General features: G+C 39.8%; 1 protein-coding gene across 1 annotated transcript in view; it reads left to right on the top strand.

Annotated features, from left to right (window-relative positions):
- Positions 1-838: 838 nt before the first annotated feature.
- GRXCR1 (glutaredoxin, cysteine rich 1) overlaps positions 839-15,705 on the top strand; it is a 39,427-nt gene continuing 24,560 nt past the window's right edge. Inside the window, exons 1-2 of the mRNA XM_008945505.1 lie at positions 839-1,285; positions 5,417-5,419. Coding sequence (XP_008943753.1) covers positions 839-1,285; positions 5,417-5,419 — 450 coding nt within the window. The remainder of the gene's footprint in view (positions 1,286-5,416; positions 5,420-15,705) is intronic.

Below are 15,705 nucleotides of genomic sequence, written 5' to 3'. Positions count from 1 at the left end.
GGGGAATTTTCTTCCCCTGTGCTTGAATCCACCTTACCCTACTTTTCGTTGTTTGATCCTTGATGCTGCAATTAATTAGCTTTCTCCTATTCCTTGTTCAGATTTCCTTGGCCCAGTCCCTTGAATAATTGACAAAACAGCAACAGAGGCTGTGGTTACTGTGTGGTACTAGCTGTGACTCTGTTTTATTTAATAACAGTGTTACTCTGTGCAACAAATTGTGACTAATTGCTTCTCCACTTCTCTGCCAGTCTGTGAAAAGGCCAGCACTGCAAAACACCAAGGCACAGCTTCCTCCTGAATCTCTGTGAGCTTGTATAAAAAGCAAATTTTGGTGAATGAAGTCTGACTGGTAGGAGAATTAAGTGTTTAAGTGTTTTGATGAAAGAAACGTGACCAGCATTGACTTCTCTTCAGTGCTGAAGTTTGAGGCCTTCCCCTCAGGTGTGATGTACATTTACAGTTTGCCTCTGCAGATCTTGTGGAAATCCCTCCTCTTTGTTTTTCTCAGCAAACAAAAACTGCGTTCATATAAACTCGTGTAATTTGGTTTGTCATGTGTGGGTTTGGCTTTTTAATTTTAATTGGTGAATGTAGTTTCTCTCTTTCTTGCTTTCTTCCTCAATGCTAAAAAGTACACAATGGCTTTTAAATATTTAATTGACAAGATCATTTTACGGGTTTTAGTTTAAAGGTAACCATAGCACAAAGGCATCCATTATTAACGTCAGAACGGCAGCGTACCTTCTCGGGAACCCTCCTTAGCTTAATATGAGAACCCCTGTCAACAGAAAACGGCGCTGATATTGTTGTGAAGTGTGACACACTGGCAAATGCAATGGGCACCACGCTGGAACAGTGCAAACTGCTTCTGTCAGTGGAAGAGGCGACGTTTAAAAGCGAGGTGAAGGCGGACAGCGAGCGGCTCTCCAGGAAGGTTCGATTCCGTGTGGCGTCCTCGCACAGCGGGCGGGTGCTGAAGGAGGTGTACGCCGATGGGGAGGCTGCCGACTCCCTGGACTCCGAGTATGCCAGTAGCTCAGAGACCGACCAAACCAGCCGGCTCAGCGAAGTGGACGGGCAGCAGAATGGACACATAGGGTCTGAGTGCAATGGAAACGAGAACGAGCAGGACGACTTGCTCATTTTAGTCAGAGCCACTAAAGAGAGGGGGTTTGGTACAAAGCGAGTCAACATCCTCAGCAAAAATGGCACAGTCAGAGGAGTCAAGCACAAAGTCAGCGCTGGTCAAGCCCTGTTTGACAATTTGGCAAAGGTATTTCAGGTAGGTGATGCCGTTCCGCTGGCTGTAAAAACCTTGTGTCTGTTCCTTTCAACTCCCCATGTTATTCCTTCTTTTGTCCAAATCTTTCTCACTTATGACTTCTCCATGTGCAGCCTCATTCCCATTGCTATCCATCTGCTGTTGTTGCACAGGGGGGGTTCATTGCTCTTTCTGGTATACAGTGGCTCCCCCCTCCAAATTGACTGTGTACTTTTCCTTTTAAAATTGACCTAAAGTTTACTTAGTAAAAATGTGTAAGTTGTGCTTGCCATGTGTGGACCAGGAATGAAGTGTAACAGAAGAATTAACTGGGGCTTTATTGGAGATCTGTACACATTCCCTGTACATGGATATGTCATTTTTCCACTCCTATTATATTAGTTCTAAAGAGCTTATGATGTTATCTACTCTCTTCTACATATAAATATGTATAGTTGCAAATTCCACTGTGTTTAATCTGCAAATTAGACTAGGTGCAGGATGGCAGCAATGACGGTTTTCCCACATGAAAATTTCAGAGGAATGAAGTCTTAGGTGGAGGTCTCTTTTATTAATGTCTGTTTTCCATTTATTTTGTAGAAGAAGCAGAATGTCTGTACTTGAAACAGTTTATGCCACACTGACGCCTTAGGCAGAGAAACGCAGTCCTCAGAAAAATCAAGATAAAAGTTCTAAAAAATGCAGCCTGTATATATGTAATATATATATATATGCTATTCACACCTTTAAATCATTAATATTCAGACAAAAGAGCAACAAGTATGCAACCAGAGTCTTTCTAAAGGTTGTCATAATCCAGAATGGTGATGGTACTAAAATTAATTTATAGTTGGCTTCAAGGTATTGTTTTAAAAGCATTTATACAGTTTTAAAGCATGGGGAATTTGATGCTAGTAATGACTGTTGTTGTGTATTGAAATGAATTCTTCTGAAGTTTTTTCGTACTTCGAAACTAAGTCATTTCATAATACATTTAGAAATGATAATAGATTAACATTCTCTTGCTTCTGGATATGAATTTATCCTCTATGTTGTACCTAAATTATAACAGTCTTTGTGTCAGTATCAATGTTCCTGGGGTAGTTGGATGCTTCATAGATGAATTAGCTATTTATTTTTGTTCTTTACATTACATAGCATTCAAGTGCCTTGTTTTCTTTCAAGCCACTCAGTGCAGAATTTGTCCTTAGTTGGATAAAATTTGTAACAAATTCACTTTTTCTGAGTAAATCTGAATTAGGAATTTTTACTAGGGCATGTCTGGTTCTTCTCCAACCTTGATTCCAAATATTGTTCCATGTTGTTTCACTACATGGAGTACAACATTTCACCTCACTAACCTTGTTGACATTGGTGTCAATAGCTTTATTCTTTATTCAGATGCTTCCTGTGATAGAGATCCTTTATAACAAACCACTTTGCTCAGATATTCTAGGAACAAGCAGGAATTCATCAGCAGGCCTTTGCTAAGTCAAAATGTTCACGTTTTCTGTTCAAATACCTGTGTTAAGCACTCGTATCTTCCTTTGAATATTTGGGGGTTTGAGTATTTTCTCCACATTTCCTAACTACAGCCTTTCTACAGAACTGGTTCTGACAGTTCCTTTCCACAGCAGACTAATAAAAAAATCACACCATCTAGAGTTTTGGGGAATTTTAAAAGAGTGTTTTGATATGGGAAGTATTTATAGATGAAAAGGTGGTTTTGGTTGCTGTTGTTGTTGTATGATACAAGCCTGGCCTGAGAATGTCTATATGTGGCCAAGTAGACATGCATCCCCTTCTACGTCTTCCCACATCCATGCACTGAGCACTTCCATCACCAGCACAAGCAGTAACTTCCCATTTCCACGCTTCCTTCAGGAGACAAGCTAGGTCCCTCACATTAGTCTGTCCAATGACTGACTGTGTCCCTAGATGCGAGCTGATCCAGCACTGTGACAGTAAAGGTCTCCCATCAAGTTGGTCCTGCGTGGCTGGTGAAGCTGCTGTGAGCATGTGGGAGCAGCTGTGGGGAGTGGGTGGGACAGAGCAGAACACGTCTGGGGCTTCTCTCAGCATCATAGCAGGACATTCTGGAGACAGAAGGGCAGGGAAGAGACCAGCCGTAGTGATGCTTCAGGGGAACATGGTTTCTATGGCAACCCTTCCAGCCTTTCCCTCCTGGAGTGAATGCCACAAGGAGAGCATTGACATAGCAACCGTGTGTGCGTGTGTGTGTGTGTGTGTAGGCAGAGGCCAGTCAGTGGTCATCAGTGGAGGGCAGGGATGGTCACATGTGTCCACCCAGCCTCCAGGGGTGGCCTCCTACAGGGCTGGCAATACAGGTGTCAAACAGCCAGGAACATTTCTCAGTCTACCTCTTTGTGCACCTCCTTGGTATAAGTGAAATTATCTCCTGCTCAAATGCTAAAACTGATGGTCAGCAGCTCCAGAGCTAGCAATGTGACCTGCTAATTGCATCAGAAGCATAAGCCCCTTCTTTTCATACCCACAAAGTAATTGTGGTCTTATTTCAGTATGTTACTAGAATCTTTGTTTTCTAATACTTAGAATGATGTTAATTGCGAATGGGCATGCATATTTTCTATATTTACCCATAGAAAGTAGTAGAGATATGATTCTTGTTTCCTTGAAATAATCATAATTCTCTTCATGAACAGTTTTTATGACTAGGCCATCCCTGTGATGGCTTCCAGGTGACACAAAGCAAAAATCCTTGGGTTGTCTGGTATTGTACCTTTCATACCAAACTGGTTTTCCATCCTAATGCTCAATTTAATGTAGGTCAGCCAAAGTTTTTACACACATCTCCCCTCATTTTCATTGTTTCAACATGGGTCCTTTCATCCATTTCCATAGACACTCCACTGGCCTTCCAGCCTGTTCTTAAAGGTCATCTTCTGCTAAATCAGTTACAGATCTCATTCTCAGGCAGGGCCTGCTGACCTCTTTCAGAAGGGCAGGCCTGGTTAACAAACCTGATTAATGCCTTTGTGAACACTGTATGAGAGGAGGTACGGATGAAGAATCAGACATAATGTACTTGGTCTTCACCCATTTTCCAGCGTGGTGTCTCAAGTAGAGCTAACATTTAAGGTTGCAAAGTACAAGTCAATATTCAGCTTGACAAAGAATTAGCTTATTAATGTTTAGAGAGATAGGTGGGAAAGTTGAAAGAGTTAAGAATCAGGTAGAAGTTTGTTAACAAAGGAGAGCTTCTGGGGTGGCTAGGTCCACTTTCATCTTTCTTCACTTGTAGGTAACCTGGAAAAGTGAATACGTAGCAGAACATGCAGAGCTTACAAACCAGTAGGGCTAGCTAAAACCGTAGAGAAAACAAAATGAAAGACAGCAGCAAAACCAACTGTCTTCCAAAGAAGACAAAAGCTGGAAAGTGCTGTTAAGGAAAGTTTCTGGTGCAATAGTACAAGCAAGGGTTTTAAGGTAGTTGACACATTGTATACCACTCCAGCCCCCTGGAGAATATATCACTGCAATCCCCAAAATTCTTGGGGGGGGTGGGGGTGGGGGGGGGGAGAGAGGGAGAGAGAGAGAGAGAGAGAGAGAGAGAGAGGGAGAGAGAGAGAGAGAGAGAGAGAGAGAGAGAGGGAGAGAGAGAGGGAGAGAGAGGAGAGAGAGATGTCTGCACTTTCACTGGAGAAGTCATGATGTTGTCCTCCTTACTTCTTTGGCAGATGATCAGTACTGACACTCCAGCATCACTGAACATTTTGAACTCAAAGACTTCTGCTACGACTGGGCTAAGATTGTAAAAGGTCTCCTGAACTTTCCCTTCATACTCTCATTCATACACACTGCGTTGTGACTCCCAAATGGGTGTAGATTGCAAAAGGGAAAGATCTGCTGGATTGCTTGTACCTCCTATTAGCCACATTGGGGAAACTTGCTGATAACCTGAAACCGTATCATTTTCCATAGTAATACCACTTATATGGACAGAGATAAATCCCAGTGAGCTGTAGGTACCTCCTCTGAGGTATGAATTTCCAATGTATGTTCCTAATGTCAGTATGTCTGGAAAACTAATTATTGAACAGTATCACACTGAAATTAACTGAAGAACAGGAAAAATCGTAATGACACAGAGGATCAAGTGGTTATGAAAAGCAGGTTCCTGTGTATTACAGAAAATTCAGTGTTAGAAGGACAACTGGATCTCCATTGGAATGAGCATAGCATCCCTTCACCACTTCATTTGTACCTTCTTAAGTGCTTTGATCTGTGAGCACAGGGCACGGGACAGTGATTCAGTAGATTTGGCTAAGTCACAGTTAAAACAGGTTGTTTTCAGAGCTGGTGGATGAAGAGCCACACTGACTTAAAAAAGATGTTCAGGATTGTGAACTTTTAACTAGAGCCTGGAGTTGGTCAGTACTTAAGATACTGATATTTATTGTTCTTATGTTTTCATATAAATCAGCACTGAGCTCAGACAAGTCTATTATTAGACTGTTCATGATATTTTAGAATTTGCTGTTATTGGACTTGAACCACATATTTGACAAAGACTTGAAAAAATCAGTAAATTAACTTCAAGCTGTCTAAACCTCTGAAAGTGATATACGAGCTTTGAGTTAAAAAAGACATAGCTGCCTCATTTTTTAAAAAAGTAGATAAGGGACATCTTGACTTTTCAATACGCCCAGCATTGGGAAGCTTAGCAACAAAGCCATGGTTACATTTATCCCTTCTTCAAGATTGAATCAATAACTGAAAGAAAGAAAAAAAAAAAGTTAGATTTTTATGTTGGCAGTCTGATCAGCATGTACCAGACACCTATCCAGCCTTCCAGAGCACCACATGGCTCAAAAATATGCCTGCTCTGGTGTGTCTTGGTCCTTGTAAAGGGTCCATGAATGAGGACACTGTTCTTGAGACACTCAGGTGCACTGAATGGGGCTAAGCAGAGGCAAGCCCTGGGACAATAAATATTATTTTCTGTGTTTACATATGTTTCTGCCTCAGAGGATATAATAAAAAGGTACTTTGACCGCTTCTTGAATCACACCTACATCTACAGGTGAGTGAAAACTGTTATAACACTGGATTATAATTTCCCTACTGGCTGCAATATTTTATCTGTCTCTCATAGGTAATGGCTACATAAAATGTAAGACAGTTGAGAACCAACCATTGTGCATTTTGCAGTAGATGTCAGGCATTAGTAGCATGAGCAGTACAGTTTTGAATCTGTGCACACCAGCCTTCCCTGAGACAGAGACTGAGCTGACACACTTCCTAGCAAGGGTTTGTGAAACACACTGGAGTCTCACATATAACCAAACTCCAGGAGATGCAGGGTGGAAGCAGCAGTGAGGAAAAGATAATTTTGCACTTCATTAGCACCTTCTCTCTTACAGTGGTAGAAAACAACTTCTAACAACTGACTGGTACTGAGCAGAGTTGTCTCAGGCTTAAACCAGTTAGGGTTTAGGTGCCTGTGGTCCAAGCAGGTTATGCAGCCTATAGGAAAAAGGAGAGCTGTCACCCTGGGCTGTGGGGGAGCACATAATTTAATGGCTCCTTCCGTGAAGTCTAAATCGTGTGACTACTTCCTCAAACAACGTGATTTATTAATAAGCCTGATCTCCTGGCTTTGTCCTTTGCATGGCACAGGGCACAGCAAAGTAGCTATGATAATGCTGTAAGGAATATGCATATACAGAATATGTAGTACTAGATTGAATCAAGACTTTAGGTAGAGATTCAAAAAACCCATAGGTTTATGAAGAACTTAGACATCAAGCTCCTACAAACCTCTCTTTGGTGCCACCTTGTCTCAAAGGCAGTAAAGCCCTTTTATTAATGAAAATTTGACTAATGATCTGCCTTGGTCACAGGCATCTCATTACTGACAGGACATGATAGTTACCTCCCACTCATGTCCCATGGGCACCACAAAATGGGCGTTCCTTTCCCTGTCTCACCTGCAGGGCTTGATGAAGTAGGTGTCCTCTGAGCAAGCCTAGTGGATCAGATCCTACACAAGCTGTACATAAGCAGATGCTGCTTTGTTACAAATAGTGTCTGCAGGAGGCAGTGGTGGGAGTTGTACTTTGAATTAGACAGTCACAAGACAGCATGAGTAAGTTGCTGGAGCAGCAATGGAACACATGCTTGCAGATTCCCAACTTGCCATACTACTATGCTTCAGCATCACACACCGTGTTCTCTCTTTCTTTCTTTCTTTCTTTCTCAATCTTAAGCATTATAGCGATATCATTGCTTCAGCATAGAGCTATCGTAGAAATACTTGTAGCCTGTGATTTGCTTGTTAGGGACAGGAGGCAGAGAGGAGACTCAAACCAAGTAGCCAAGACACAAGATACTGCAAATAACCCTGTTCTGCTAACTTGCTTCATCCTCTCTCTTTAAATCTAAAAATAAATCTAATGAGTGTGTTTGTTCTCAGGCAATGAATGTGAATGCCAAATGGAAAAAGCTGCCTCCTGGTTGTACCAAGGGTGATTCCTAAATCATACCAGCCTCAGGAAATTTTCTGAGCTAAAAATAGTCATAAATTGAGAGAATATTAGGAGGAAATGCCATATGCTTGCCATCCTCTTACTTTTAATTGTTTGTCTGGTAGATGATCTGGAGTATTAGAAAAACACTGGGTCTGAGCCTATGTATTGCTTTGGGATTCTGACATAATGTCCATTTGTGGAACTGTTTAATAAGGTGCTTGACCTTTGAATTAACATGGAAAATGCTTCATCTTCAAACTGACTTGAAAAAGAGGAAAGTTATGTAGACAGACTGCAAAAAAAAATATCTCAGGATGCTAGTGCAAAAATATTTTCTACTTATTCTAACAGTAGAAATTTTTTTTCCCCTGAATTGGCCTCTTAGAGATGAAAAAATGAACTGATTAATGTTCATCATTAATTAGCAGTGAATAACTTCATTTTTCTAGCTGTGGAGCTTAACTCAGTAACTCAGCAGGACAATTAGGAGAAAATATCTTTTGAAGTATTATTACAACTGGCACCATCAAGAAAAATTTGTGCTATTCCATTTTTTTTTTTTTTGACATGGTACAACAGGCCACCTGCTAGCTTATTTGCTGTGTTCTCTTGCCCTGAATAAGTGTATGCCTTTGACACAGAAAACAGAAATTATTGTGGAACACATGAAAACTGAAATAAACTGCCAATAAATATGAACCTTATGTTGGATATTCCCAATTACTACCATCATTCTTGGTCATTGACCCCTGAAGTTGTGTACAAATAAATTTCCCTGCAATCAAATATTTGTCCTCATTGCACCTGCCTTAAGTGAGGCATGTATTAGTTAAATTTACAAAGAAGCAAATATTTGGCTACACAAGTGTCAAGGCTTAGGGTTGGGCTGGCCACAAGGTGAATGACAGATGCTCTCTATCAACACCTGTCCCTCCCCTAAGTGGGAGAGAAAGGGAATAGGGAGACAGACTTATGGATTGGAATTATCTTTACCTTAATGGTATGATTCTCAAGGCATGAAATAATGCTTTTGATTTCATGTCATTGAAGGTGTTAGCAAAAATACTTTCTAAGAAGTTAATTACAATTCCATTTAGTTTACAGATCTTAGAACTGTTTCAGTCCTGAACTAGGCTGGCAAATACTTGCACCAGTAAGCTTAAAAAACCCAGACTAATATAAATGTATGCATACCATACAGGTATTATATTACAATGACACAGAAAAACTGTATTTTATCAGCTGACCAAAACTACATTTATGGAGTCACCTGCTGCCCATTTATTTGGCATGTAGGTGTCATTGAGGACTATTTCATTTCCTATCAGAGAAGAAATCAAGTCATGCTTTATTTGCAGATAATACTTGCTAGACTGCTCTGGTCTGTCAGCAGCCTTCTCTGACATTCATGTGCTGGTGTTGGTAGTTTATTGCACACCACACCAACACATGATTAACAGCTTGAAACAAAGAAATGGTCAAAGAGAGATTGCTTTTTTGGCTGGAGCTTTAACCTGTGACTGCAACGTTTAGCAACATCATAAGGTTGTAGCTTAAGTGCAATAAAACATGCTTCAGAATGAAATTTGCAGCCAGAGAGAAAAGAACATCACTTTCATGCATGAAAACCTTCCTCATTGCTGCAACATTTAGTACTAGACAGTACAAAGCATGAAACTGAAATATTTCTGAATTTTTCCAGATCTTTTAAGATATATAATAATTAGAGCAGCATCCCCAGCCTGTTGATTTTGAAAATGAGCTGAAAAAATACAGCTCCCCACCAAAACAGGCAATCTTGTGGTTTTGCTTGGCCTAATAGTTATGTTGTGGAGATGCTGCCACAGCACGACTTTTTACAGGCTCCATCGTACAAAGCAACAGAAATGGTCACAGATGAGCTGCTGGAGTCAGTGAGGTAGAGACTCATTTCACACATGGCAAGAAAGAAGACAGGAAAAAACCATCATTCATTGCTAGTATGAATTGTGGAAAGGATTTTAACAGCCTTAGTACCATTTTGCTTTGGAACTATATCTAGAGACATCATCCATCAACAATGTCAGAGGAGTATTTCTTTTGTAGCACAGAAATACCACACATAAGCTCATTCTTTTTGTACTTCTCACAAAGAAATATGGAAAAACTTAATGGCCAACATTTGCACAGAATGCCGGTGCAAAGGCAAAGAAATTTTCCTTTGGGATTGATTCCCAGCAGTCTTGCTTGGAATACTACTGTTTGCTAATTATATAACAAGTTTTAAAAATACTAAGAACTGACAGCAGTCATACACTATTATTTAAGAAAATCCTATTTCCCCATGCAACTTCTGTGAGACAGAAAGCAGTCAGTTTCTAAACCTCCAACTGAAGTTACAGCTTTTTTAAGAAAATGTGATCTTTTCCTGCCCAGCTGCTCATGTCCTGCTTTTGGTCTACTACATCTAAATGCAAAGCACTGGCCCTCCTAGCCCCAAAGGCAACTGTGAAGCATTTCATTACTGTTCAAGTGGAGAATGTCACGAGACAAACTGATAGAAATAGTGGAAAATGAGACTTTAAAGCATATTGCTGTAGTTTCTTCTACCTATTGTAGGTCTTAATTCGCATCTCGAGAACTTTCCTTTCCAGATGTTGACTGATGCTTTCAATCAGATTCACAAACATGCAGTGTATAAGTGTAGTTGTTCTTTCAAATCTCACTATGATCCAAAAATATAACCACCAGTTCATCCATGTCCAAACTTAAGCTGTCATGAAGATTTAAAAGAGAAAGCAATTTCTACATGACATGCTGAGTAAATAGATACTGTTCACTTAAGTCTGCCAGCAAAATTTTGCCATGGCAGCTCGTGTTCATGTATCTGCTGGGTGGTCAGGCCCTTTGCAAACTATCTTCTTGGTGTATGATGTTCTTGTGAGTCCTCATGTGGTAGACTGCAAGATGGAAGGGCACTTTTACAGGCCAATATTTGCAGATGGATACAAGTGAGTAATACTGTATTTTCTGCTGCCACTGACCAGAAGCGGCCTTGAACCATGTAGTTCCTTTCAACCAAAGGAGAGTTTTATCCTCAGCTGCTCCAACATTTCTCTTTTGAAGTCACAGCAGATAAGGGCAAGAATTCTCAAAAAAAAAGGACAGGTATCCAGTAAACTTTCTGATCTGTCTGTTATGCTGTCTCAATTCTCCTTTTGACAGAAGATTATGCAGCCAACAGAAATGTGATTGGTATGGAGTTTCATCATTGTTTGAAGACATGATATGATATTAGACTAAATGTTGTTATTGATTATTTTCTTGCTGCAGGGGATTAAATGGTATCCATGCAAAGGAGCCTCTGAAATGTTGCTCCAAAAGAAAAGCAGATAGCTTACTTATTCATCACAGGGTCTGCATTTGTAGTCAGTTTCCTTGACAAGAACACATTTAACTCTATGACATGGTATAGATTCTGCCCGATTATAAGAACATTGTTCCATGAAAAGTAAGACTGTAAGAGTAACTATTTCTGTTTTATTTTAAAAATACACATCTCGAGGCCAAATCTTGAACCAGACTAAAGCATAAAGCTGTTCACACTGACCTTGCTAAAAATGTTACTCCAACTGCAAATGTGATATATATGGAATAACTAACTTGGCTGCTATTTTGATTAACAGATTTAGGAGCTGGTATAAAGTATAAAACCTGATGCAACAGTCTCATTTTCAGACATTTTACCTATTTGGTTAAAAAAGCCCCACAAAAGCTCACACCTTATATTTTTTTTTCAGCAACAAAATCTATAACTCTGCTCCATGGAGTTGTATTCTACTTTGCTCACACGGAGATGGTGGATGAGTCACCTATCCCCTTTTGTACACCAAGGCTCACAGCCATAGTAGAGGTCACTCTAGGGCAGAGCTGGTTTATGCATGCTGTCTAGGAATTGCATCGTCTGCATCTGCATCAAAAAATCTCAAGCTCTCTGCCTTCTTTCTTTTTTTTTTTTTAATCTATTGCATAAGAAAAGGGATGAAGCACTGTATGTGTGCAATGTAGATGGATCTTTAATTTAAAGAAATGGAGATTGAGTGTATAACTAGTAATTAGCTGCTCACGGCTTGAAGATAAATGTACCAAAGCTGTAGGTATTATTAAGTTATGAGATAGCTGAGAGTGTAGTTCCAATTAGGTTAAGTAATATAGCAGGGAAACAAGGTTCTTCATCACTCAGTGCTAATATGGAACAAAGTAGTGCTATAACTACAAGAGATTCTTTTTTATCACTTCCAGATATTAAGTGATAAGTCTCTCTCTCTGAGGAGTAAAGGCTAAATCAGCACTTCATCAGGACTTTGTTGCACTAAGCAGAACTTAACTTTGCTCTTTGCCTCATTGAAAGAACTGTGTAATATTAATGGCTGGTTGCAGAGTGCTTTGTGGCTATATGTAAGAGTCCTCTCTGCTCTGTGTCCACCTGAAAAGTGACTGGCCTTTTCCTTAACTGCTCAGTACAATTGACAGCTTCAACTTTTTATGGAATGGCCTGTTTCTGCCTCATCTCAGACGAGGAACATTTTCAGGTAGAATTTGAATTGTATAAAGTGGCAGGAAAGAAAAATTACATAATTTGCCAGATGTTTGGAAATGAAAACTAAACATACTGGGAGGACGATGGTTTCCCAATTTTGTTCACCTCTTGGGAGTTTCAGGATCTCAGTGCATCTCATTCCAGCTTCCATTCACAGGAATACAGTAAAAGATAAAATAACTTTTGACAGCAAGTTTATTATCTGCCTAGCATGAAAACTCCAGGGTGTTTGCCAAATGAAAACCAGACTTCATTTAACTGTTTTCTCTGATTTTATTGATTAGGAAAGTAAATTGTGAAGAATGGATCATAATTTTGAATTTTCTCTGCTACTGATGACAATTGAGAATGGCACCTTATTTCATCTATGCTATTCTATTACCTTCTTAAGTTGTTTTCTGAGTGAGCAGAAGTGGTTCTGTGTAAGACAGACTGACTCCAAGGTACATTTAATCTATGAGGAAAGACTGAAGCATCTGCCAACAGAAATGCAGTAAATTTTCCACTGAGCTAAGTCTAACTGATAAGAGCAAATACTGTTTTTTACTTGCTGATTGTGTTCAGTACTAGGAAAATCGGCATTTTCAGCTCTGGTGCAAATAAGAAAGAAGTCATGGACTATTGTGTTGTTTCCTATGGTATGCTGGTATACTGAAGGTAAGTCTTTGGGGAACAGATCCATTCACTACACAAAGCACAGCCTGGTAAAGAAGGAAGAGACGTATAATATCACAATCAGGATCTCACTAGGTCCTTGTTTTATTCTCTAGTCACAAATATGATGAAACACATCTGTAAGAAGCTCAACAGACTAGAATTCATGTTCACAGGTCCCTAATGCCTTTTAATTAACCAAACCGTAACTGACATTTGGGAACTATAAAGGGGATCACTGCATGAGTAAACTGCACCTGGCTATATTTAAATGTAAAATGACTGAATCAGAGATCCACGCAGGTATGTAGGTATGTAAGTATGTAGTAGTATTATGTTATTATTAGCATCTGTCAATCTCTCTGGCAGGATACAAAGGCAATAATTTAGAAGGGGTGAGTAAAGGTTTGGTGAAAGAGAGGACTGAAGATAAAGGGAAAGGATAGCAAGTTTCTTTTTTTTTATTTCTTTTTTTTAATTTTTTTTTTTTAACTTCATCATCCTGTCAGAGGGTAAACAGGGTTTTCTAAAGCATCTGCCAGGTTAAAAATAAATGAGCCAGAGTAGACCTAGCAATTTTCATGACAGTCGTTTTGCTGCTGATCAACACAAGCCTATTTCTCTGCAGTATGAAACATTCTACTGAGTGAAGCAGCAGTGATTACAGACAGATGGGGCTAGCATGCTCAAACCAGGACTCACTCACAGCCGTGCTGTTTGATAACTTTTTCACATAATCTGAGATACTAAACACCTTCATCTTTATCTGCCTACCCCCAGCAAATCCTGCTCTGATTCACTTCTGTCTAAATCCATCCTTACTTTTAGAATATTCTCAAATAGGACACAAGCTGCCCAGTGATGCTCCCTGGACAGGCAACTAAGATTCAAGTATCTCAAACAGTGTGAGAAATAACAAGCAAAAGAAAAAGCTGCTTGTGACAGGATAAAACAGGATTTGGGCCCCACAACTAAGGGTCCTGTTTAAGACAAATATATTGTTGGACTTTTTTGATAATCTAGGGTGACATAATGGAAAATGGTATATAAGTAAATAGTAGAATTGCCACCAAAGTCTGAGTGAAGTGCTGAGGTTAACCCTTGAGCCCTGAATGAGGGCTGGCATATGGATGATGTCCACAACCAGGCAAGAAAGACCCTCCTGATTGGGTTTCACCCAGGGTCTGGCCAGCCTTGGGTGGGAACTGATTAGGAGATCACCACCAGGTACCCCCACCTTCCACATTAACTTGGAGGCAGGGCAAGAAGCCACTGCTATAGGAACTTACTATGGGTGCAGGCGGGTTGGGAGGTTTGTTTGCATAGTGGATGTGTTGTGTGGGGAATTCTGGTTGTTGAAACGGTTCCCTGAGTCTTTGCAGCAAGCAGAGTTCCCAGTAATGGTGAGACAAGATTGAGATGGGAGAGGAGTTGTGGGGCTTTCTCCTGGCAATTACTATATGATTGGCATTGGACTGCTTGCCTGGGTCTTTCCTTCCCCCATGCCCTGGTTTTGGAATGGACTTGCTCCCTTCTTTGCTTTGCTCTGTGTTGTGATTGAAGACATTGGTCTATTCATTCCTCCAGTGGTGGGCCACCTTTGATCCCTTGCATATGATCTAAGACCAGAGGGAGGAATCTGGCTCATGTGTTGCCCATTAATGATAATATCCTTCCTAGCTGGGCAAGTGGTCAGCAGAAGACTGAATAAGTAGCAGGACAGAACATTCCCTCTCAAGCCAGTTAAGGATATTTGAAAAATCCTACTCACATTATTAAAAAAACAAGCCGTGAAGTAACTTAAAATGTGAACAGACAGTAGAGAAAAATGACTATGTGAGAAAAACAACCAGTCACTTTTCCAAGTATTTCATACATACAACCAAATATAGGGAAGTCTACATATATTAGGAAGTTCTTTTGGGGTAAGTGACCAAACACTAAGTGCTACTCAGAGTTCTTTCAAGTTCATCTGCATATTCTTTTCTTCTATTTCCAATCTTTCTTCTTGTTGTGAGTGCAATCAAAAAATACAAAGTCCCAGATAAAAATGAATATAAAAAACTGAACATTTGTTTAATCTGAGAAGTTCCATTTTATTAAAGTTCAATTCTTTTTACTTAGTCTATATCTGCCTGTTGCTAGTGATAAAGAGATAGAAGTGAAATAAACACCGATCAAATGTTGAATAATAATTATTTTTCATACTCCTACATACAACTGTTATCACTAAGGAATAACTCCTAACTGTTAAGCAATAGGAAATTAAATAGTATAATCTAGGGCAAATCCAAGAACAGACTCATTCTCAGATTTCCAGGTCTTGCACGTTTATAATTGTATAAGTAACATTCTTTTCATGACTCATCTGTGATCCATTGTTTCAGTTCTCTGGTATTCCACACTATTTACAGAAGTAGCTCTAGACAGGCAGATGCTATGCAGCTCAAGCCATACATTTTTAATTTACTGATGGCACCATTTCTTTAGGTGACATGCAGTAGACTTTTTTTTTTTTCTCTCATATTAATTAGTTTCTGTTTGTGCATTGGAGAAGTAACAGTGACCTTCCAATTTGCCTGTTCCCTAACTTCATATTGTCTGTTAGTAGACACAGAAACTAGTTAGGAATGATAAACTGTAAATCTACCATTTTCTACCTTCCTATTTTGTTTGACTTCCCAATTTTCCAGATG

This window comes from Merops nubicus, unplaced genomic scaffold, assembly GCF_000691845.1.
Source record: "Merops nubicus isolate BGI_N331 unplaced genomic scaffold, ASM69184v1 scaffold4358, whole genome shotgun sequence".
Classification (NCBI taxonomy): domain Eukaryota; kingdom Metazoa; phylum Chordata; class Aves; order Coraciiformes; family Meropidae; genus Merops; species Merops nubicus.
The sequence above is the reverse complement of the archived record's forward strand: the minus strand, read 5'-3'. Positions and strand labels throughout refer to the sequence as shown.